We start from the raw sequence: 22,785 nt of genomic DNA, 5'->3' as shown, positions 1-22,785 counted from the left end.
TAAAGTTATTTATTTGAACATGTGGTTCTTTCCTTATAATTGGTACTTAAGCTCTTAAATTAGGTTTGAGTCTGCTAGAGCAGATTTTACATTGCAGTAATTGGGGATTTCTCACTTCTCCCTGGTGTAACAATAATACTTAATGCAGGAATCAGTGTTCAGCCAGCTGCTATAATGCACATCTGAATACTAAGACCTGTGTGGTGGCTACTAGAGTCTGCCAAGTGTTCCTTTTCGGCAGGGGGTGGGGTGTTCTTGTGTATGTCTAGTATGAATTGAGGCTCAGCAATCACTCTTCCATTTGTGCAATCCCTTCTCTTTGAAAATCTGCCAAGTTGGAAACTAGGCCACTTCATTTTTATGTCATTAAAAATAAATGAAATTTGAAAGATTTAGTGCTGGGAATAATGCAGTTAGTACACTTTATTTTTTGAATTGTGTTAGTGAGAGGGATAGGAAGAGCTGTAAAGAATGCGATACACTCATGAGTTCATGCACACCATTTCCCCCTCCCTGATTGGATTCTGAAAACAAGGGGAAGGATCTCTCTTAAACTGTCGTGCACACTCCTGAACAAGTTATCTCAATCCCAGTTTGATGTTCTCTCTGCTTTATAGGATAGAGATTATTATATTTATTACATTTATATACTGCCCCATAACAGCTCTCTGGGCAGTTTACAACAATTAAAATACTGAATATTAAAAACTGATATACAAAATTAAAAACCATAAAAACAGATTAGATACAATATTATTTATTTATAATATTTATATACCGCTCCCCATTGAAAAATTTCGGAGCGGTGTACAAGGTAAAATGAAAATAAAAACAGAATAAAACAGTTAAAACAAAATTTTAAAAGAAGCAAAAATCAGAAATCCAAGGCTGCATGTTAAAGAAAGGCTTCTTGGAATAAAGATGTTTTCAGGAGGCGCCGAAAGGAGTACAAGGTCGGAGCCTGCCTGACCTCCAGAGGCAGGGAATTCCACAGGAGGGGGGCCACCACGCTGAAGGCTCTTCCCCTGGTGGATTCCAATCGGAGGATGAATCTAGGTGAAACCACCAGGAGCAGGCCCTCGGATGAGTTGGTAAGGGAGAAGGCGCTCTCTCAGATATCCTGGTCCCAAGTTTAAATATCCATTTAAAGCAACTATTCTGGGTCAGTTAAAAACTTAACATACGCTATTAAATGCCTGGGAGAAGATAGCGAAAGGAATTGGATTTGTGTAAGGAGAAGTATTGCATGATCAGTTGACAGTTCTTTTAAGGGGGGCGGGTCAAAGATTGCAAGGTTTGTGTAAATAATTTGCCTTGAGCTGGAGGTCAATAGTTGTAGATGGGCCTAGGGAGGAAGTGGGAAGGTGGGACCTCTACCCACCTTCAGGCAGGCTCATGGATGTGCTAAACACTATGGGGCTATTCAGACAGCACTTCAGGCTCTGTGGTTAGGGAAACTCTGGTTCTCTGGGGTTAGCACTAACCACAAAACCTTGCTGTTGTACACAGCACTTTAAGCCACGGTTAGAGCCACTAACCCTGCTGCAGATGGTCCTACTGGGGTTAGTGAGCGAGCAGGGTTTAGCAAAATCTATCGCACAACATACCTTAAACCCTTCTGCTTAACCAGAAGCCTTAACCAACAGGGTTTAAGGTGTCTTCTGAACAGGCACATTATCTTTCCTTAGTCCTAAGAAGCATGAACCTGGGTACCTTACAGTGGCTAAAGGTTAAATAATGCTTCTCCTATGTGAGTGTTCTTATTCAAAGTCATTTCTGTTTTTATGCCTTCGTCATTCTCCTCCCAAGTGTTACTAGCATGTTTTCTTGAGCCGAGTATTCTCATTATTGTTTGGAAGACTTTGAATAAAAGTTGTTGATGTCTTTTTGCCTCCATGCTCAATCTGTGACTGAAAAACACCTCTATATCCCAGTAAGAAGAGGACTTTACCTTTCTTTTACCTGAGGGTTAGGCTTTGAACCTTTGCTAGCTGTCCATGTATTGTTCATCTTCCTCCCCAGTACAATGGGAGGCTGTGAAGGTAGTTAGTGAGGGAAGCCATATTTTTTTTACTGTGGGGTGGAGAAGATGTTGAATTAGAACTCCCATAATCCATTGACCAGGCTGTTAGGGGCTGATGGACATTCAGGTCCAATATCTGAAGGGTCACAAGTTCTCTCTCCCTGCTTTACACTCATGCACCCAAAACATGGTCGTCTTTCCCTTTTACAGACTGTAAATTTGTAAATACTCCTTCACCATATCACATATTTGTCACCACTGTGGTTTTAGAGGCATCTCTGCATTTCTATCTGACCAGACCCGAAAGGCTTCGTTGGACAACTTTCTGGAGGATAAGGTTATCAAAGGCTACTAGTCCCGATGGCTCTGTGTTTCCTCCAGTAGCAGAGGCAGTAAGCCTGTGTGCACCAGTTGCTGGGGTGGGAGGGTGCTGTTGCCCTCACATCCTGCTTGTGGGTTTCCCATGGGCAGCTGGTTGGTCACTGTGTGAACAGATTGCTGGACTAGATTGGACCCTTGGTCTGATCCAGCAGAGCTCTACTTAGGTCCTCAAAGGTCAAGCTGCATATGGATACTTGGATCAACTGGGAGAGCTACAGCAGAGGCAGCTGCTACCCTGTGATGTTCCAACACTGGAAGCTCATAGTCCAGAAAATAGCAGCCTGATTCTCTCCCATTTGCTTTCACTCTGTGTCAGGCCTGTGCAGGGCAACACAAAAGATCCCCTTGGAATGCCTTCCCTACCGTAAGACGTAACACCAAAAGAACTTGCAAATCGTGTTTGAGTAGAAGCACCAACTTTCGAACTGAACCTGCAGCTGCCCCTTTAAGAGCAGTTTATTTATTTCTTTATTTATTTCACTTATATACCGCTCCCATAGCCGGGGCTCTCTGGGCGGTTTACAGAAGCTTGATCTGCAGCATCTGTCGGGGGATCACATTTGGCTCCACTGGCTGATCTCTGCCCAGCAACCCCCTCGTTATGATCTGTACATCAAGCCAGCACAGGACAGGCCATATTCCCTCCCCTGGCCAGCTGACAACTTTACTGACAGAAGCTCTCCGTCCATGGAGAGAGAGAGAGAGCGTGAATCCTCAGGCATGACAGAGAGCGAGATGCTGGCAGCGAGAGAGGCCTACCCTTGAAATGCTCCAGGGATCTCAGAGAGAGATTTTGAGCTGGGACGCCAGCCCCCCAACCCAGAACCAAGGCAGGACTAGCTCCCCGTCAAATGAGGCTGGTGAGAAAGTAAAGATGGGGGACTCGGTATCAGGATCGAGAAAGGTCACCTGCTCGTTTTCGTAGTCGAGAGTCACCCGGATCCTCCGGAGCTTCCTGTTTAACATCAGGTAGTGCTTTGGAGAGGTCAGGGCTTGGTAGTGACCTCCCAGCAGCTGCCCCACAGCCCATATCCCCTCCTCAGGGCTGAAGGTGATGGGGCCTTTCCTTTTAACAGACTCCACGGCAACCCCAACGGCCCAGACGCCCCTCTCCTCCACCTCCACCTCCCACCAGTGTATTCCTGAGATGAATCCTTCATGATCCACGTGACCCAGGACGCAGGTGCAAGTATCGAATCTCTCCGGGTTGTTGGGCAGCTTCTGCTGAGTGCTCTGGAGTCTCACGTTCCTGTGGTCTTTGGACAGGCAGAGGTCGAGGTGAGCTGTCTCTGGATCCAAGGTCACATTTTCTGCAGGGGAGAGGGAGTGAACAGTTCTTCTTGCGTTCTTAAATTCAAGAATTTTTTATTCTTAAAAATAACAATTTTTAAAAAAATCACCACATGTCTCATGATCATTAATGGGTTTAAATTTTTTAAAACTTATTCTATACGTTTATTAGCAAACAGACCCAGCTTCGCGTGGGTTGGAATAGCCCTTCGTTTGATACAGCAAAACCTTCAAGTGAATTTATTCAGCTGTCAAGAGTTGGAGAAGTTGTGCCTGCTGAATGAAGCCAAGGCCGCTGCCATCTCTAAGCACAGCCCCTCCTATGGTGCACCCTTATAGTCCCTGAGGGGTTTGTCACTTCATTCCCCTGGTGGGCGGGGGGGGGGGATCAGCTGTATAACTCGATGGCCTGGTTCAGACAACACGCTAAACCATGCTGCTTAACCACAAAATGGTTAAGGGAATGAATTAAGGTTAATGCATTCCCTTAACCATTTTGTGGCTAAGCAGCATGGTTTAGCGCAGCCTTCCTCAACCTGGGGCGCTCCAGATGTGTTGGACGGCATCTCCCAGAATGCCCCAGCCAGCTGGCTGGGGCATTCTGGGAGTTGTAGTCCAACACATCTGGAGCGCCCCAGGTTGAGGAAGGCTGGTTTAGCGTGTTGTCTGAACCAGGCCTCAGAACTCCCCCCACACCCTTAGCTCCAAACTGTATGGACTACACTATGCGTTGGTTAGCGAGGTCTGCCACCTAGTGACTAAACATGTTACTGCAGGCTACAAATATATGGAAACATTTAATAAGTGCTTTTAATTAATTAATTAATTAATTAATTACATTACATTTTTATACCGCCCAATAGCTGAAGCTCTCTGGGCAGTTCACAAAAAAAAAACCAAATAACCCCAAGGTGCACTTCCTTAGTATGCATGCTAAGTTTCAGGGATCTAGGTATCACAGTCTTGGAGCTATGCTGCTGACAGACAGACATTCTCTATAATTAAAAACCCTGCCCTTCAATACAGAAACATTGTCATTTTGATTACTGTCTTTAGTTATTGTCTGTAGATTTTATTGCTGCAATAAAATAGTGATCAAAAAGATAAAACCGCGGGATTCAAAGAGCTGCATTAAAAAACATTTCATCAGAAAGTTTTAAAAAGCCCAGGAAAAGAACAAGATGTTTTGCCTGCCGTCAAAAAGACATTAATGTAAGCGCTAGTTCAGCCTCCCAGGGGAAGAGAATTCCATCACTGGGTTGCCACCACCATAAAGGCCCTCTCCCTAGTTTCACTTCAGATGATGGGGCCACCAGGAAAAGAGCTCCCAAAGATGGATCAGAGCATACGGCAAGCAAGCAATCCTTCCAAATTCAGAATTGTAGCAATACATAAGTGGCATGGTTTGGAACCACTTACGTATCACTAGAACATTCACATATTAACGCAGCAAGAGTACTGTTGCGTCATATGCACTCTCGATGCAATAATGCAGGGGTGGAGAACATGAGTCCCTCCGGATGTTGGACTGCAACTCCCATCAGCCCTAGCACGCCTGGCCAATGGTGAGGGATTGACAGAGTTGCAAGGCAAAACCATCTGGAGAGCCACATGTTTCACATCCTTAGATTAACGGGAAGGGGGGGGTCTTTCGCATTCTTCACCTCGTGTTACGGAACAGGATGCATCCCCATCTCCCAGGGCTTTCAGTTCCTTGGTACAAAGTGCACTGGGAAAAAGGATGAAGTCCCCACCCCACCCCTTTTAACTGCTTAGGTGTGGTGACAATCTTACCACACCAAATTAATGGAAAAGACCACTCTTGCTTGACCACTGCTGCGGTTGGCCTGACCAAACAGCACTGCTCTCTCTGTTACTTGTGTGAAATTGTGAGCACTATTGTGGCTGGCCAGGTGCTTCCAGGAAGGGAAGTCAGAGGACATATCTTGTGGCAGTAAATAGTATCTGACATATGAAAACTTACCTTTGCAGAGCTGATATTTGGCAAGGATGGTCACTATGGAGAGAGAGGAGAGAGAGAGAGGGTTTTTTTTTAATGGGTTATTGAGAGGGGCATGAGTGACAGCAGAAAACTATTATTCTCCTGGCTGTCATCAAGACCACACAATAGCCTTCCCTAACCTGGTGCCCTACAGAAGTTTTGCATGGCAATTCCAGACATTCCTGACCACCCTGTACTAGGGGATGGGAATGTTTTCCAATATCAGACTAATGAGGGGTGGGGGGAGAAAACAGATTAGTTACCTTTGAATTCGCTCATAACTTGCTGCAGAAACAATTTTATGTCTGAAAATTCCTTGACCAACGGTTTCAATTCAGGCGGAAAAGCCGCGGTCTTCTGCACCATCTCCATCTCACATCTGGGGGCGGGACAACAAATGGTAGTCAATGACATCGCTGGCATTGGAAAGTCTGGTGTAACTTACAGCAGAGTTGCCTTACATAGAGAAAGTGTGGTAATGCAGCATTTTATTATTTTGAGGCAATAAATGCAGGCTGGAGTCAGTTTAGAAGTTCTGTTCAACTTACTTTATATTCCTATTCTCCCAACAATAAGAAGCCTCTGTGTCCAACATTTACTGGAATAGCACGAAAAATAACAATGGGGAAACAGTTGCCATTCTGCTACCAGGAAGGATCAATCAACTTTCACTAATCTGGTACCCTCCAGATGTTTTAACAAAGACTCCCAGTATTCCTGACCATTAGCCATGTTGGTTGGAACAGATGGGAATTGAACTCTAGAAGATGGCACCAAGATGGAGGAGGCTGGTATAGACCAAGGATGGCCAGAAGGTAGATCTCTAGATATTTTGGACCTCAGCAACCAATGTTTCTGACCATTGGCTGCACTGGCAGGGACTTCTGGGAGATGGAGGTCCAAAGCATCTGTCAATCTGCTTTCCATCCTCCCAGGGTATAGACAATTGGATCTATAACAAAATGCTGCAGTGTATCCTTGCGATGTTTCACTGTTTAATGACATTTATTTGTTATGCATTGCTGTTTGGATTTCCTATGGTAAGTGGTAAATCCTGTTGGGAGGGGGGAGTGAGTGAATAGAATGCTGAGATGAAGGCTGATTGGCTGTTGGGACTCAAATGTTAGAATGACAGTTAGAGCAGTTTAAAAAAAGCAGTTGGTTGAGGTTTGTCTGCTGAGAGGAATAGAGAGATGATGAAGAAGATAATAATAATGATGATGATAATAATAATAATAATTCTTACCCGCCTCTCCCTTTGGATCGAGGCGAGGAACAACATTAGTACAACAAATCAACACATCTTAAAAATTCTTGGTTTCCCATCAATCAGGGTAGGCCTGCCGGAAAACGCTAGTCTTTAAAGCTGTCTTAAATTCAGTGAGAGAGTTAAGTTTATGAATCTCCTCCAGCAGGCCATTCCACAGTCTGGGGGCGACAGTGTAAGGTCTGTGTTTTATTACTTTGGGAATAAGAGGGGGAAGGAGGAGTTAGATGTAGGATTTAGTGGATAGAGTAGGCAAGGATACCTTATAGGTATTGTAACAACTACCGGGTAAGATAGGAAACAACTGAAACCACACGTTTAAATGAATGCATACACTTAGTTCCTGTTCAATAAAAAGGTATTTTGTTACACTGGATTCTTTGAGTACCAGAGGAAAGGTACTCGGAGGTAAATGGTGGCAGTGGTTAAGGGGAGGTGAATAACAAGGTTCACAGTGCTGGGCTGACAGATGTGAGACCAGAAAGGGTCAGTGAATCACAGAACCAGGAGTCAGCAGTATACCGACAGCAGGGATCCTTTAATAAAGAGAAGGATAAAAAGGAGGCCCCAAGGGAAGGTCTTGACAATCCTCCCTCCTAGTGATAGCCCCAGGGAGAGGCTTCATCTCTCTGATGAATGTAATGTGCTTCCCCCCCCCCCCACAGGGCAAACTGCCATCTTGGCCCTGTGGGGAAGAAGAAGGACCGAGGGGACAGGAGCAGGCAGAAGTAACATCGGGGCCTGCTCCTGCTGGACTCTTCCCCCCCCCCCCACAGGGCAAACTGCCATCTTGGCCCTGTGGGGAAGAAGTAGGACCGAAGGGACAGGAGCAGGCAGAAGTAACATCGGGGCCTGCTCCTGCTGGATTCTTCCCCCCCCCCCCCCACAGGGCAAACTGCCATCTTGGCCCTGTGGGGAAGAAGAAGGACCGAGGGGACAGGAGCAGGCAGAAGTAACATCGGGGCCTGCTCCTGCTGGACTCTTCCCCCCCCCCCCCCACAGGGCAAACTGCCATCTTGGCCCTGTGGGTAAGAAGAAGGACCGAGGGGACAGGAGCAGGCAGAAGTAACATCAGGGCCTGCTCCTACTGGACTCTTCCCCCCCCCCCCCCAGAGGGCAAACTGCTATCTTGGCCCTGTGGGGAAGAAGAAAAACCGAGGGGACAGGAGCAGGCAGAAGTAACATCGGGGCCTGCTCCTGCTGGACTCTCTCTCTCTCTCTCTCTCTCTCTTTCTTTCTCTCTCCTCCCTCCTTGACTCCTTTTCCTTGTGTGTCATGTCTTTATTAGATTGTAAGCCTGAGGGCAGGGACTGTCTTTTTTCCTAAGTGTAAGCCGCTCCGAGAGCCTTTTTTGGCTGAGGAGCGGGGTATAAGTATGGTAAATAAATAAATAAATAAGGGTTAAAGATGGCTTCTCTGCCAAAGGGTGGCTACATGTGGCTATATGCCAGATTTGCATTCCTTAATGGTGGACATCATGTCCTAGCAGACAAAGGGAAAAACTTTAAACCAATAGAGCATCCAATGTAACCTATGACTCATTGAGATTGTGCACCTTAACTTGAAAATTGAATGTAACTTAACTTGCTAATCCAGAACGGACCAATAGAAGGGTTAGAAAGAGACTAACACCCTCTTGTAGTCAGGGCCTATATATTCTGTGAGATTCCTTTGTTCTGGGTGCCTCCATCTTGTGGAACCGGAGAGCACCCCCATACTGTAGTATCGGAAGTAAATGGATTAAGTGTATTCTCCAGCCTCGTGTGTTTGATTCGCTATTAATTATTATTATTATTTATTTATTTATTTATTTATTTATATAGCACCATCAATGTACATGGTGCTGTACAGAGTAAAACAGTAAATAGCAAGGCCCTGCCGCATAGGCTTGCAATCTAATAAAATCATAGTAGAACAATAATGAGGGGAAGAGAATGCAAACAGGCACAGGGTAGGGTAAAACTAACAGTATAAAGTCCGAACAACATCAAGTTTTAAAAGCTTTAGGAAAAAGAAAAGTTTTTAGCTGAGCTTTAAAAGCTGCGATTGAACTTGTAGTTCTCAAATGTTCTGGAAGAGCGTTCCAGGCGTAAGGGGCAGCAGAAGAAAATGGACGAAGCCGAGCAAGGGAAGTAGAGGTCCTAGGGCAGGCGAGAAACATGGCATTAGAGGAGCGAAGAGCACGAGCGGGGCAATAGTGTGAGATGAGAGAGGAGAGATAGGAAGGAGCTAGACCGTGAAAAGCTTTGAAGGTCAACAGGAGAAGTTTATATTGGATTCTGAAGTGAATTGGAAGCCAATGAAGAGATTTCAGAAGTGGAGTAACATGATCAGAGCGGCGAGCCAAGAAGATGATCTTCGCGGCAGAGTGGTGAACAGAAACCAACGGACTGATGTGAGAAGAAGGAAGGCCAGAGAGAAGAAGGTTGCAGTAGTCCAACCGAGAAATAACCAGTGCATGAACAAGCGTCTTGGCAGAAGAGACAGACAAAAATAATCGAATCCTGGCAATATTATACAGGAAAAAAACGACAGGATTTAGCTACTGCCTCAATATGAGGAATAAAGGAAAGTGAGGAATCAAATATAAAGCCAAGACTACGAGCTTCCTTGACTGGAGTAAGCGTGACATCATTGACAGTAAGAGAGAATGAGAGATGAGGAGAAGGTTTAGGAGGAAAAACAAGCAATTCAGTCTTTGCCATATTAAGTTTCAAACGACGATGAAGCAGCCAAGCTGAGATATCTGAAAGACATGCCGAGATACGATCGTGAACATCAGGAGAAAGTTCCGGAGATGAAAGATATAATTGAGTATCATCGGCATACAGGTGATATTGGAGGCCATGAGATTGAATGAGATTACCCAAGGGCAACATGTATAAAGAAAACAACAACGGGCCAAGCACCGAGCCTTGCGGAACCCCTACTGAAAGGGGAAAAGAGGAAGATAAGCTGCCATTAGCCAACACGCTGAAAGAGTATTAATGCGCCGGGGAAGCGGGCCTTTAAATCCCTGGTTGAGGGACAACACTAGTAGAAGTACTCCTGCTCAGGGTTCCAGTTAGCCATTCCTCCAAGCAGAGCATTCCTTCTCCAGTTTTCTTCTTCATTCTCTATTTTGTGGTTTCTGAATATGCTCAATCCCCACTGGGCTTTGCCCCACACCCAATTTTTATTATTATTATTATTATTGTTCTCCCGTGCATGTCATTAATTTCTGGGCACAATTTAAAGTGCTGGTTTTAAATTTTAAAGCCCTAAACTGCTTGGGGGCAGGCTACCCAAAAGACTGCCTTCTCCCATACATACCTACCTGAACCTTTAGATCTGCTCCCGAGTGCTTCTGCATGAGGATGGGAGGCCTTTTCAGTAGTGGCACCCCAGTGGTGGAACAATCTTCCCCAGACAGGCTAGACAGGAACTGTTCTTGTGGTAGTTTCATTGCCAGGTGAATGCATTTTTGTTCAGCCAGACTTTGAAAGTAATTTAGAGAGTCTGGGCTTCTTCTGTTTTAAAATCTTGTCTTAATTCTAGGGTTGCTCTCTATTTTTGTTTTCTTCTACTATTATTTGTATGCTGCTTTTGATTTTTTGATTTTATGTCTTATTTTGGAGTTAAACTGTTTTATATTATTTATTGTAAGCTGCCCAGAGAACTTTATGGTATAGATTGTCATGTATAGGTTGTTATTAGATAAATAAATGCCAATAGCAGCTCAATGCCTCCCTCCTGTTTCTCAATGGCCCTGTTGTGGCTACTGTCCTCAAGACACTCATGGGCTGAGTTCACTATTAGACACAAGGAAAAAGGAATGGAAAGAGGAGAAATTGGAGCAGGGCTGGGGGAATGGCCCTGCTCTCCCTCAGGCTGCTGGTATGGCTGCTGGTGGTGATGACAGTTGAGGGAGAAGGAGCCTTCATGAGGGAGGCCTTTTTGCATGGAACGGCCCTCCCCTCCCTCTGAGCTTCCTCAGTTTAGCCTAAATATCAAAATATCCTGGTTTTCTTTTGGTGTTTTTTGATCACTGGTTTTCAACAGCGGGGACAAGAAGATGTAGAGTTCAAGGAACAGCTTTGCAAACCGATCCTATGTTTATTCAGACGTAGAACCAAACCAGGCTTGAGGCCTCAGAAAGGCCCAGGCCTGGTGAGGCCCCACAGTAAGAGGAGGGCCAGAAAACAGCGGGAACAGGTGACACCAGGCAGCCTGGTGCTCGGCGAAAAAGGCCCAGGCAAAGAAGCTTCAGCCTCTGCCATCTTCATTTCCCCAGAATGCATCTGGGCCCTACCTCAGCAGCAGCCATTCCAGCTGGCTGCACTGAGGGATGAGAGGGCAAAGCACAGCCATTCCACTAACTGAATTAATTTCCTCTTCCCTCCCCATTCTGTTTTCCTTGTGTGTCGGGTCTTTCTAGATTGTTGAGCCTGCTGGGAAAGGACAGCTTGTTTAATTGATTATATGTAAGTTGCTCTGGGAACTTTTTGGGCTGAGTAGAGGCATCAATAAATCAATATTTGACATTGATTCAGAACAAATCCTTGCTTGAGCAGGATAAAAATGCTCTAAATAAATAAATAAATATGGCAGCAGCTGCAGCTCCCTCACCTAGTACTTCTTTTTAGAGCACCAGGTCCTAAAAAAAAGGGGGAGGGGAGGGTTGTGTTTTTTTTAAAAAAAATGAAGTAAAACAAAAACAAAAGAAGGCCAGCATCAGTCCTGGCGGGCCTGAGCACTTGTCTCTCCATGCCAGGCGCTGACATCAGGCCTACTCAGAAGTAAGTTCAATGGGGCTTCCTCCCGTGAAAGTGAATATAGGATTGTGGCCTAAATGTCTCTGCTGTGGCATTGCATGAGTTGTCTAGTATATTGTCCAGGACCCAGGAGAAGCTAAACTCCTAACATTAAGGGCTGAAAATTAGAGCCACTTACCTCTGCAAAGTGCCCTTGATGTCCTAGGAGCAGGAGAGAACAGAAGAGGAGATGAGTTCCACACTGCACGCTACAGAAATCAGCCAGAATGCCAGTCAATCCATACGATTACTGGAGCCAGGGTGAGTTAGTGGCTTGGGCGGCTGCTCAAAATGGCTGCATGACAAAATGGGTGGATAAAACCAAGCTAGCTAAATAGCTTCTCAGCTTGGTCATTACCTGGATGGGAACTCACCCAGGAACTCCTTGGATTCTGAGCAAGATATAAATGCAATAAATAGGCTGTAGCTGAGAGGCCAAGCACAGTGTGAAAGACAGGATTCGGTTTAGGGAGACCTCTGCTCTGCCATGGATCTCACTATGTGGCCCTTGTACATGTCATTCAGTGACATTTCACAGGATTGTGAGGGGGAAAAAGGTATCACCCCACTGAGAAAGGAGGGTCTAGCAGGAGGACAAGTGGTCCCTCACTTCCTATTTAGGTGGTTGCCCAAAATGGCTGACTACTCAGGGTTAGGAACTGTGGAGGAAAAGTGGTCCCTCACTTCCTGTTTAGGTGGCTGCCCCAAATGGCTGACTACTCAGGGTTAGGAGTTGTGGAGGGAAAGTGGTCCCTCACTTCCTGTTTAGGTGGCTGCCCCAAATGGCTGACTACTCAGGGTTAGGAGTTGTGGAGGGAAAGTGGTCCCTCACTTCCTGTTTTGGTGGCTGCCCCAAATGGCTAATTAGGGCTAGGAACTGTGGAGGGAAAGCAATCCTTGACTTCTTGTTTAGGTGACTGCTCAAAATGGCCGATTACCTAAACAGATGTATGAAGGGGCTAGGTGTTGAGGAGGGAATCAGTCTTACCTGGAGAAATTCAGTGCCTGGCTGTTGGCACTTCTCTTCCATCTCCTGGATGAAGTTACTGAGAGACGTACATTCCTCAGAGAGCTTGCTGGCGTGCTCATCCGTCCGCTTCAAAATCCTTTTGTCCAGTTCTTCCAACCGTGCCAACAAGACAAGCTTTTTCTCCTCCATCAGTTGGTGCAGCTGCTGAAATTCAGACACTATGTCTTGCCTTTCATTGTCTGTCTGATTCTGCAATGAGCAGATGGGAACAGGGAGAAGGGCCGGTTTAAAGTCAGTTATGAAGTACAGGGAATGCTGAGAGGTATCTTACACTCTTTCCATTCATATTCAATGGGGCATAAGAGAATGTCCTGGTGGTTTGTAACTATTGGGGATGTGAACTCGGGTGTGTGTGAAGTGTGAACAGTGTAACATCTCACAGCTTGTTCAAGAAAGCTACCTCCTATGTTCAGTAAAAACTTTCCAGAAAATTCTCAGCAGCCCCAAAGAGTCGCCATAAGTCCTTATCTATGCCTTTTCAGAAACCCAGACCATTTTATTAAGCATAGAATTCTGGGCTATCTAACATCGTATATAACATTTACCGCCACGCTGGTTCAAGCCTTTTCAAGTTTGATACTCAAATTTCATACCCGCCAACTTTTCAAAAGTCCTAAAAGGGGAGGTTTAGGATTCATGTAGGAGTAAGTGCCTTTGAATTCAATGGGGATTACTTCTGAGCAGACATGTAGAGATGTAGCTGGACCTGAAATCACCAGATAGTTATAGCAGGGGACAGTAGCAAGTTACCCAGGCAATGAGAAAAAGTGGTTGGTAGCATGTGGAGAGAGAGAGGGAGAGGAAGAAGAACTGGAATGGGAGAGACACAGCTGACAGAGAGTCAAGGAGGGAAGCAGTGAAAGCGAGAATAAGTACCCAAGGCCCTTGTGGCCCTTGTGAAAGCCAAAGTTCTGAATGTTAGAGAGAAGTCATTGGAAAGGAAAGGAACCTCTCGTGCAAGCACTGAGTCATTACTGACTCTTGGAGGGACGCCAGCTTTCGTTGACGTTTTCTTGGCAGGCCTTATAGCAGGGTGGGTTGCCGTTGCCTTCCCCGGTCGTTATTCCCTTTCCCCCAGCTAGCTGGGTGCTCATTTTACCGACCTCGGGAGGATGGAAGGCTGAGTCGACCCGAGCCGGCTGCCTGAAACCAGCTTCCACTGGGATCGAACTCAGGCCGTGGGGAGAGTTTCAGCTGCAGAAACTGCTGCTTTACCACTCTGCGCCACACAAGGCTCATATGAGAGAAGTCATTACTGTAGGTAAAATAAAACAGAAGTATCTGTTCTTGAAAGGTCTAAAAATCTGTGCTGTGTGTCAGGTGTGATGGATGGCAAAACAGTGACTTAAGGGTGCAATCCTATGTATGTTATATGTATTGACGTGCTACTCTTTATTTACTGAATTCTACTTACCATCTCCTTTATTTATAAATGTGTGTTAATCTTGCTTTGTTCAAATCTAACTACATTCCTAGGAACCCGCAGCACACTTCATAGGATTGCACTGTCAAAGTGCAATCCTCTATACACTTAGGAGTAAGTTCCATTGAATTCATAAAACTGATTATATAAATGGGTCTTACTTCTGAGCAGGCATGTATAAGACTGCACTGTTCTGCTCCTTAGTCCTGAAATCCCATTACTAAGCTGAGAAAAATGAACAAATATAGGGGAAAAAAATCCCATTTACTCACAGTTTGTATTCCTAAATTAAGCCACAAACAAAGGTACTGAATTGGTCTTACACGACTGTGCTCTAAAGATGAATATAGATTGGTCTTTTACTCAAATCTGACACAAAATTGGGTGGGATAGCTAATACCCTGGAAGACAGAAACAAACTTCAAAGTGATCTTGATAGGCTGGAGTGCTGGGCTGAAAACAACAGAATGAAATTTAATAGGGATAAATGCCAAGTTCTCCATTTAGGAAATAGAAACCAAATGCACAGTTACAAGATGGGGGATACTTGGCTCAGCAATACTACAAATGAGAAGGATCTTGGAATTGTTGTAGATCGCAAGCTGAATATGAGCCAACAGTGCGATATGGCTGCAAGAAAGGCAAATGCTATTTTGGGCTGCATTAATAGAAGTATAGCTTCCAAATGATGCGAGGTACTGGTTCCTCTCTATTCGCCCCTGGTTAGGCCTCATCTAGAGTATTGCGTCCAGTTCTGGGCTCCAAAATTCAAGAAGGACGCAGACAAGCTGGAGCATGTTCAGAGGAGGGCAACCAGGATGATCAGGGGTCAGGAAACAAAGCCCTATGAAGAGAGACTGAAAGAACTGGGAATGTTTAGCCTGGAGAAGAGAAGATTGAGGGGAGACATGATAGCACTCTTCAAATGCTTAAAAGGTTGTCACACAGAGGAGGGCCAGGATCTCTTCTCGATCCTTCCAGAGTGCAGGACACGGAATAACGGGCTCAAGTTAAAGAAAGCCAGATTCCAGCTGGACATCAGAAAAAACTTCCTGACTGTTAGAGCAGTACAACAATGAAACCAATGACCTAAGGAGGTTGTGGGCTCTCCCACACTAGAGGCCTTCAAGAGGCAGCTGGACAACCATCTGTCAGGGATGCTTTAGGGTGGATTCCTTCATTTAGCAGGGGGTTGGACTCGATGGCCTTGTAGGCCCCTTCCAACTCTGCTATTCTATGATTCAATTTACAAATTCTGAGGCAGGTATGTCCATTTTGGTTTACTTGCAAGACCTTAGATCTGGGCTATCTTTGTTGAAGCAACTAAGTATGAGCTCGTTATGTAAATAATCTAGCCTTACTAATCTAGCTAGTTCAGGTTCTGCAAAGATTATTAAAAGCTAGATAAGATTCTTTACAGAGTTAGATGTTTAATTGACAAATTGAGTCTTTTCTTTTACATATTTGCAGGATCTGCATATACATTTCTTATTGAGATACTGAAGGAAGATGAGAAATATCTTACTATCTTTTTTTCACACTGTATAATAACTTCAAATAACACTGAAACCATACGTCCTTAATTCTCAGATCCATCAATTCAACTTTGGTGAAGCTGAATTAAAGCTTCCTTCTGTCAATCAGCTAGAGTCAATCAGCAAATCATTCATACAATAATGTACAATGTTGTTCTAAACCAATTTTTAAAAATGTATTTAATTTTTATACGTATAGCATATGTTTCTCTAGAATGCAAGGTGATTGGTATATATGTGGTCCCCAATCAGTCTTCCATCCAAACACTGACCAGATCAGATCTGCCTAGCTTCAGCGAAATTACTGGCCATGTTTGCCTTTAGACCATGCCCATACACCAAGAACAACTTTCAGCAAGGCAAAGTGCTTTGCAAAGTGTTGTCTGCCATGACAAAGGACCTGAGCTGTGTTGTAAAGTGTTTTGCTTTGCTCTAAACACTTTGCCATAGCTTCAATTACCATTATTATCATAATTATTTAGGAAACTTTAGAAAAGGTAAAGTTGACTGGAATAAAGAGGAGGTCATGATTTCATTATGTGAGGGAGATTTGCTTTAAAATGGGGAGCTGACAGATCTGAGATTTAGAGAGTGCCACCGAGTACTATTTGCTGGTTTCATTCAGAGTAACAAGGATACCTACCATCAGCTCTTGGCTTTCCATTTTGCCACTCCTTTTAGACCCCACAATCTTATCTTTCTTCTTCTTCAAAGCAGCTACTTGGCTCTGAATCCAATGCTGAGACGAGAGAGAGAGAGAGAGAGAAAGAGAGGTGTTTCATGTTACTTGGATAGGGACCCTCAGTCTTCCCCGTCTCCTCGTCCACCATCTGCAATAGATGGGATAATAATGCTGGTTTACCTTATAGGGCTCCAGCAAAGGAGATCATTACCTTGTCGTGGGGCTGGAGCTTGAGCACCTCAAGGATGCCATGAGCTAAACCGTGAAGGGACACCCAAGACGGGAAGGTCATGGTAGAGAGGTCAGACTAAATACGATCCCTGGGGAAGGTAATGGCAACCCACCCCAGTATTCTTGCCATGAGAACTAAATGGATCAGTACAACCAGAGATATGTCGGTATACCATCGGAAGATGGGACCCCCAGGTCGGAAGATGGTCAAAATGCTACTGGGGAGGAACAGAGGATAAGTTCAACTAGCCCCAGATGTGATGACGCAGCTAGCTCAAAGCCGAAAGGACGGCTAGCGGCCGACGGTGCTGGTGGTGAACGATGAATCCGATGTTCTAAAGATCAACACACCATAGGAACATGGAATGTAAAATCTATGAGCCAGGGCAAATTGGATGTGGTTATTGGTGAGATGTCAAGATTAAATATAGATATATTGGGTGTCAGTGAACTGAAATGGACTGGAATGGGCCACTTCACGTCAGATCACCACCAGATCTACTACTGTGGACAAGAGGATCACAGAAGAAATGGAGTAGCCTTCATAATTAATAATAAAGTGGCTAAAGCAGTGCTTGGATACAATCCAAAAAACGATAGAATGATCTCAATTCGAATTCAGGGTAAGCCATTTAACATCACAGTGATCCAAATATATGTCCCAACCACAGATGCCGAAGAAGCAGAAGTAGATCAGTTCTATGAGGATCTGCAGCACCTACTGGATAACACACCAAAAAGAGATGTTATTTTCGTTACAGGAGACTGGAACGCTAAGGTGGGCAGTCAAATGACATCTGGAATTACAGGTAAGCATGGTCTAGGAGAACAAAATGAAGCGGGGCATAGGCTGATAGAATTCTGCCAGGACAACTCACTGTGCATAACAAACATTCTCTTCCAACAACCAAAAAGACGGCTTTATACATGGACTTCACCAGATGGCCGACACCGAAATCAGATTGACTACATCCTTTGCAGCCAAAGGTGGCGAACATCTATACAGACAGTAAAAACAAGACCTGGAGCTGACTGTAGTTCAGATTACGAATTTCTTATTGCACAATTTAGAATCAAACTAAAGAGAATAGGGAAGACCCACAGATCAGTTAGATATGAGCTCACTAATATTCCTAATGAATATGCAGTGGAAGTGAAGAATAGAGTTAAGGGACTAGATTTAGTAGATAGGGTCCCGGAAGAACTATGGACAGAAGTTCGCAACATTGTCCAAGAGGTGGCAACAAAAAACTTCCCAAAAACCAAGAAGGCAAGATGGCTGTCTGCTGAGACACTGGAAGTAGCCCAAGAAAGAAGGAAAGCAAAAGGCAACAGTGATAGGGGGAGATATGCCCAATTAAATGCAAAATTCCAGAGGTTAGCCAGAAGAGATAAGGAATTATTTTTAAACAAGCAATGTGCGGAAGTGGAAGAAGACAATAGAATAGGAAGGACAAGAGACCTCTTCCAGAAAATTAGAAACATCGGAGGTAAATTCCAGGCAAAAATGGGTATGATCAAAAACAAAGATGGCAAGGACCTAACAGAAACAGAAGAGATCAAGAAAAGGTGGCAAGAATATACGGAAGATCTGTATAGGAAGGATAATAATATCGGGGATAGCTCAGATGGTGTGGTCAGTGAGTTAGAGCCAGACATCCTGAAGAGTGAGGTTGAATGGGCCTTAAGAAGTATTGCTAATAACAAGGCAGCAGGAGACGACGGTATCCCAGCTGAACTGTTTAAAATATTGCAAGATGATGCTGTCAAGGTGATGCATGCCATATGCCAGCAAATTTGGAAAACACAAGAATGGCCATCAGACTGGAAAAAATCAACTTATATCCCCATACCAAAAAAGGGAAACACTAAAGAATGTTCAAACTATCGGACAGTGGCACTTATTTCACATGCCAGCAAGGTAATGCTCAAGATCCTGCAAGGTAGACTCCAGCAATTCATGGAGCGAGAATTGCCAGATGTACAAGCTGGGTTTAGAAAAGGCAGAGGAACTAGAGACCAAATTGCCAATATCTGCTGGTTAATGGAGAAAGCCAGGGAGTTCCAGAAAAACATCTATTTCTGTTTTATTGACTATTCTAAAGCCTTTGACTGTGTGGATCATAACAAACTGTGGCAAGTTCTTGGTGGTATGGGAATACCAAGTCATCTTGTCTGCCTCCTGAGGAATCTGTATAACGAACAAGTAGCAACGGTAAGAACAGACCACGGAACAATGGACTGTTTTAAGATTGGGAAAGGAGTACGGCAGGGTTGTATACTCTCACCTTATCTATTTAACTTGTATGCAGAACACATCATGCGACGTGCTGGGCTTGACAAATCCAAGGCTGGAGTTAAAATCGCAGGAAGAAACATTAACAATCTCAGATATGCAGATGACACCACTTTGATGGCTGAAAGCGAGGAGGAGCTGAGGAGCCTTATGACCAAGGTGAAAGAAGGAAGTGCAAAAGCTGGGTTGCAGTTAAACCTCAAAAAAACACCAAGATTATGGCAACCAGCTTGATTGGTAACTGGCAAATAGAGGGAGAAAACGTGGAGGCAGTGACAGACTTTGTATTTCTGGGCGCAAAGATTACTGCAGACGCAGACTGCAGCCAGGAAATCAGAAGACGTTTACTTCTTGGGAGGAGAGCAATAACAAATCTTGATAAAATAGTTAAGAGCAGAGTCACCACACTGACAACAAAGGTCCGCATAGTTAAAGCAATGGTATTCCCCGTAGTAACCTATGGCTGCGAGAGCTGGACCATAAGGAAAGCTGAGCGAAGGAAGATAGATGCTTTTGAACTGTGGTGTTGGAGGAAAATTCTGAGAGTGCCTTGGACTGCAAGATCAAACCAGTCCATACTCCAGGAAATAAAGCCAGACTGCTCACTTGAGGGAATGATATTAAAGGCAAAACTGAAGGACTTTGGCCACTTAATGAGAAGACAGGACACCCTGGAGAAGAGGTTGATGCTAGGGAAAGTGGAAGGCAAAAGGAAGAGGGGCCGACCAAGGGCAGGATGGATGGATGATATTCTGGAGGTGACAGACTTGACCTTGGGGGAGCTAGGGGTGGCAACGGCCGACAGAAAGCTCTGGCGTGGGCTGGTCCATGAAGTCACGAAGAGTCGGAAACGACTGAACGAATAAACAACAACAACACCTTATAGGGTTACTTGTATGGATTACAGCATAATAGTTGATGTAAGCACTTCAGGAGTGGAGAACCTATGCCCCCACTCCCAACAGTTGGACAACAAGTCCCATCATACCTCAACATTATCCATATCAGCTAGGCTGATGGAAGTCGCAGTCCAATTATCTGCTGGGCCACAAATTGCCCACACCTGACTTATATAGTTCACCTCAGAATTTGACTTGGTTGGATGGAGGGCTATGTTGAGGAGAGATCTCTTTATTTGCACATATAATAAATACTACGATGTTACAATGGAGTCTCTGAACAACCTATTAGTAGTGGTATATAAGAAAAGCTGTGCTGGATCTGACCAAAGGCCGACCTAGTCCAACGTTCTGTCCCCACAGTGGCCAACCAGAGGCTCATGGGAAGTCCAAAATAGCACCTTCCTCTTCGTGTCCCCCAGCAACAGCCATACAGAAACATATTGCCAGAAAGCACTATTCCAACCCATGCAAAGCCTGGTCCGCTCACCAGTAAATAATATTTTATTATTATTTGATTTATACTCCACCTTTCTACCAAAACATGGCACTCAAGGCAGCTAGCGAAAACATGTGTCTGCTTTTCTCTTTTATTATGTGCTTTTAAAATAATAATAATTGCATGCTTGTTTTGGGGAGCGTTGGCTGAAAACCGGAAGAGAGCAAAACAGAGCACGTTTTGGATCCAGTCACTTCCTGATCTGATTCAGAGTCCCCCACCCCCCATTTTGCTACCTTGTATTCTTCAGCCGCGTCCTCCGTGGGAAGCACCGTGTGAGTCCTGTGCTCCCGGGACTCTTTGCAAACCACGCAGATGAGGGCTCGGTCGACCTTGCAGAAAAGTTTCAGGGGCTCCTGGTGCTTCTCGCACTCGGTGCCGCCGCCGCCACCTCCTTCTTCTCTTTCCCTCTTTCTCTTTGCCTCCAAGCTGAGCTCTTTAGTGATCTCCACGAAATTGGCCAGCTGCCGGTTGGTTCGGAAGCGCATTTGGTGAAGCGGCTCCCGGCACTGGGGGCACTTCAAGGCGCCCTGGTTCGACTGCTCACAGTGCCGGGCGAGGCAGTCTTGGCAGAAATTGTGCCCGCAAGTTATGATCATCACCGGCTCTTTGAAGTAGTCCAGGCAGATGGGGCAAGAGGCTTCATCCCGGAGGCTTTGCATGGAGCTCCGCGCCGCAGCCATGGCCCTCCCGCACGATCTCCGGCGCAAGAGGAACTAGCTTTCACTTTCCTAGAAATCAGAACAGCAACAGCTGGGTGTTTGATCTCCACCCCGAAACTGTGACGTCACCGGGGAGGTTGCGTTCGTTCCTGCTTCCCATTCATAACCAGGAGCTGTGCAGCGGTGAGAACTACAACTCCCACAAGGCTATGCGCCAGAGAGGAGGGAGGAAGGGGGCGGCGGGATTTGTAGTCATTCCCCTCTCCCGGTGTAGGCAAAACTGAAATTCAACCGCATTGACTTTTAATCATAGAATAGCAGAGTTGGAAGGGGCCTACAAGGCCATCGAGTCCAACCCCCTGCTCAATGCAGGAATCCACCCTAAAGCATCCCTGACAGATGGCTGTCCAGCTGCCTCTTGAATGCCTCTAGTGTGGGAGAGCCCACCACCTCCCTAGGTAACTGATTCCATTGTCGTACTGCTCTAACAGTCAGGAAGTTTTTCCTGATGTCCAGCTGGAATCTGGCTTCCTTTAACTTGAGCCCGTTATTCCGTGTCCTGCACTCTGGGAGGATCAAGAAGAGATCCTGGCCCTCCTCTGTGTGACAATCTTTCAAGTATTTGAAAAGTGCTATCATGTCTCCCCTCAATCTTCTCTTCTCCAGGCTAAACATGCCCAGTTCTTTCAGTCTCTCTTCATAGGGCTTTGTTTCCAGACCCCTGATCATCCTGAACACACTCCAGCTTGTCTGCGTCCTTCTTGAATTGTGGAGCCCAGAACTGGATGCAATACTCCAGATGAGGCCTAACCAGGGCCGAATAGAGGGGAACCAGTACCTCACGCGATTTGGAAGCTATACTTCTATTAATGCAGCCCAAAATAGCATTTGCTTTTCTTGCAGCCATATTGTACTGTTGGCTCATATTCAGCTTGCGATCTACAACAATTCCAAGATCTTTCTCATTTGTAGTATTGCTGAGCCAAGTATTCCCCATCTTGTAACTGCCTTTGGTTTCTATTTCCTAAATGTAGAACTTGGCATTTATCCCTATTAAATTTCATTCTGTTGTTTTCATAAAATGTATTGATTTTATGAACGAGCAAGGTTCTCAGAGATCAGAGTATCATAGACAGATAGGGAAAGATACGTTTAGCTAATTACAACTAAATCCTAAACCTCTGGTGAACTTTTGTGGATAAATAAAAGATTATTAATATATTGAAACTCCTGCAATTCCTTTTAACTGTAATCATTTTCTTATGTAATGCATGAGTTGTTGTAAAACTTTTCTTTATATTCATTGATTATAAGCATGTGATTTAAAACTCAATATAAAATATAGTTTTTTTTAATGTGTTTACATTTTATTGTAAAGGGCTTGTGAATTCCAATTTAGGATTCAATTAGGATTTCTATGTGAAAATATGTCTTTCCTTTGAACTGGATTTCAATTTGAAGGATATGTTTAAGGGCTCATTACTGGAGTTTTTGAAAAGGTTGTTTGTGAATCATTCAACCCTTATATCATTCAATTTTTTTATCGTTTATGGAGGAAGAATTTTGGTTATTGAGTGGGAACACTTGATGAAGTTTAACAAAATGGGTTATTAGCAGACATATTTATACGAACTATTTCTATACCGCCTCTCTGAAAGCTCAGAATACAAACACTATAAAAATACAGTAAAACATTACTAAGAATATTTTTGCTTTCTCAGTGTCCGCTCTGTACCTTTTGTTAATAAAAAAACAAACAAGTTACTGAAAAA

General features: G+C 44.6%; 1 protein-coding gene across 1 annotated transcript; it reads right to left on the bottom strand.

Moving 5' to 3' along the window:
- Window positions 1-741: 741 nt before the first annotated feature.
- Window positions 742-21,077, bottom strand: LOC134396056 (zinc finger protein RFP-like). The gene is made up of 7 exons (XM_063122402.1): window positions 20,588-21,077; window positions 16,388-16,483; window positions 12,745-12,975; window positions 11,896-11,918; window positions 5,960-6,075; window positions 5,679-5,711; window positions 742-3,714 (listed from the first exon to the last, which is right to left on the bottom strand). The coding sequence occupies exons 1-7, from the start codon at window positions 21,032-21,034 to the stop codon at window positions 3,185-3,187; spliced, it is 1,476 nt and encodes a 491-aa protein (XP_062978472.1). The 5' UTR covers window positions 21,035-21,077; the 3' UTR covers window positions 742-3,184.
- Window positions 21,078-22,785: the final 1,708 nt, after the last annotated feature.

The sequence above is a fragment of the Elgaria multicarinata genome, chromosome 3 (genome assembly GCF_023053635.1).
Source record: "Elgaria multicarinata webbii isolate HBS135686 ecotype San Diego chromosome 3, rElgMul1.1.pri, whole genome shotgun sequence".
Lineage (NCBI taxonomy): Eukaryota > Metazoa > Chordata > Lepidosauria > Squamata > Anguidae > Elgaria > Elgaria multicarinata.
The sequence above is the reverse complement of the archived record's forward strand: the minus strand, read 5'-3'. Positions and strand labels throughout refer to the sequence as shown.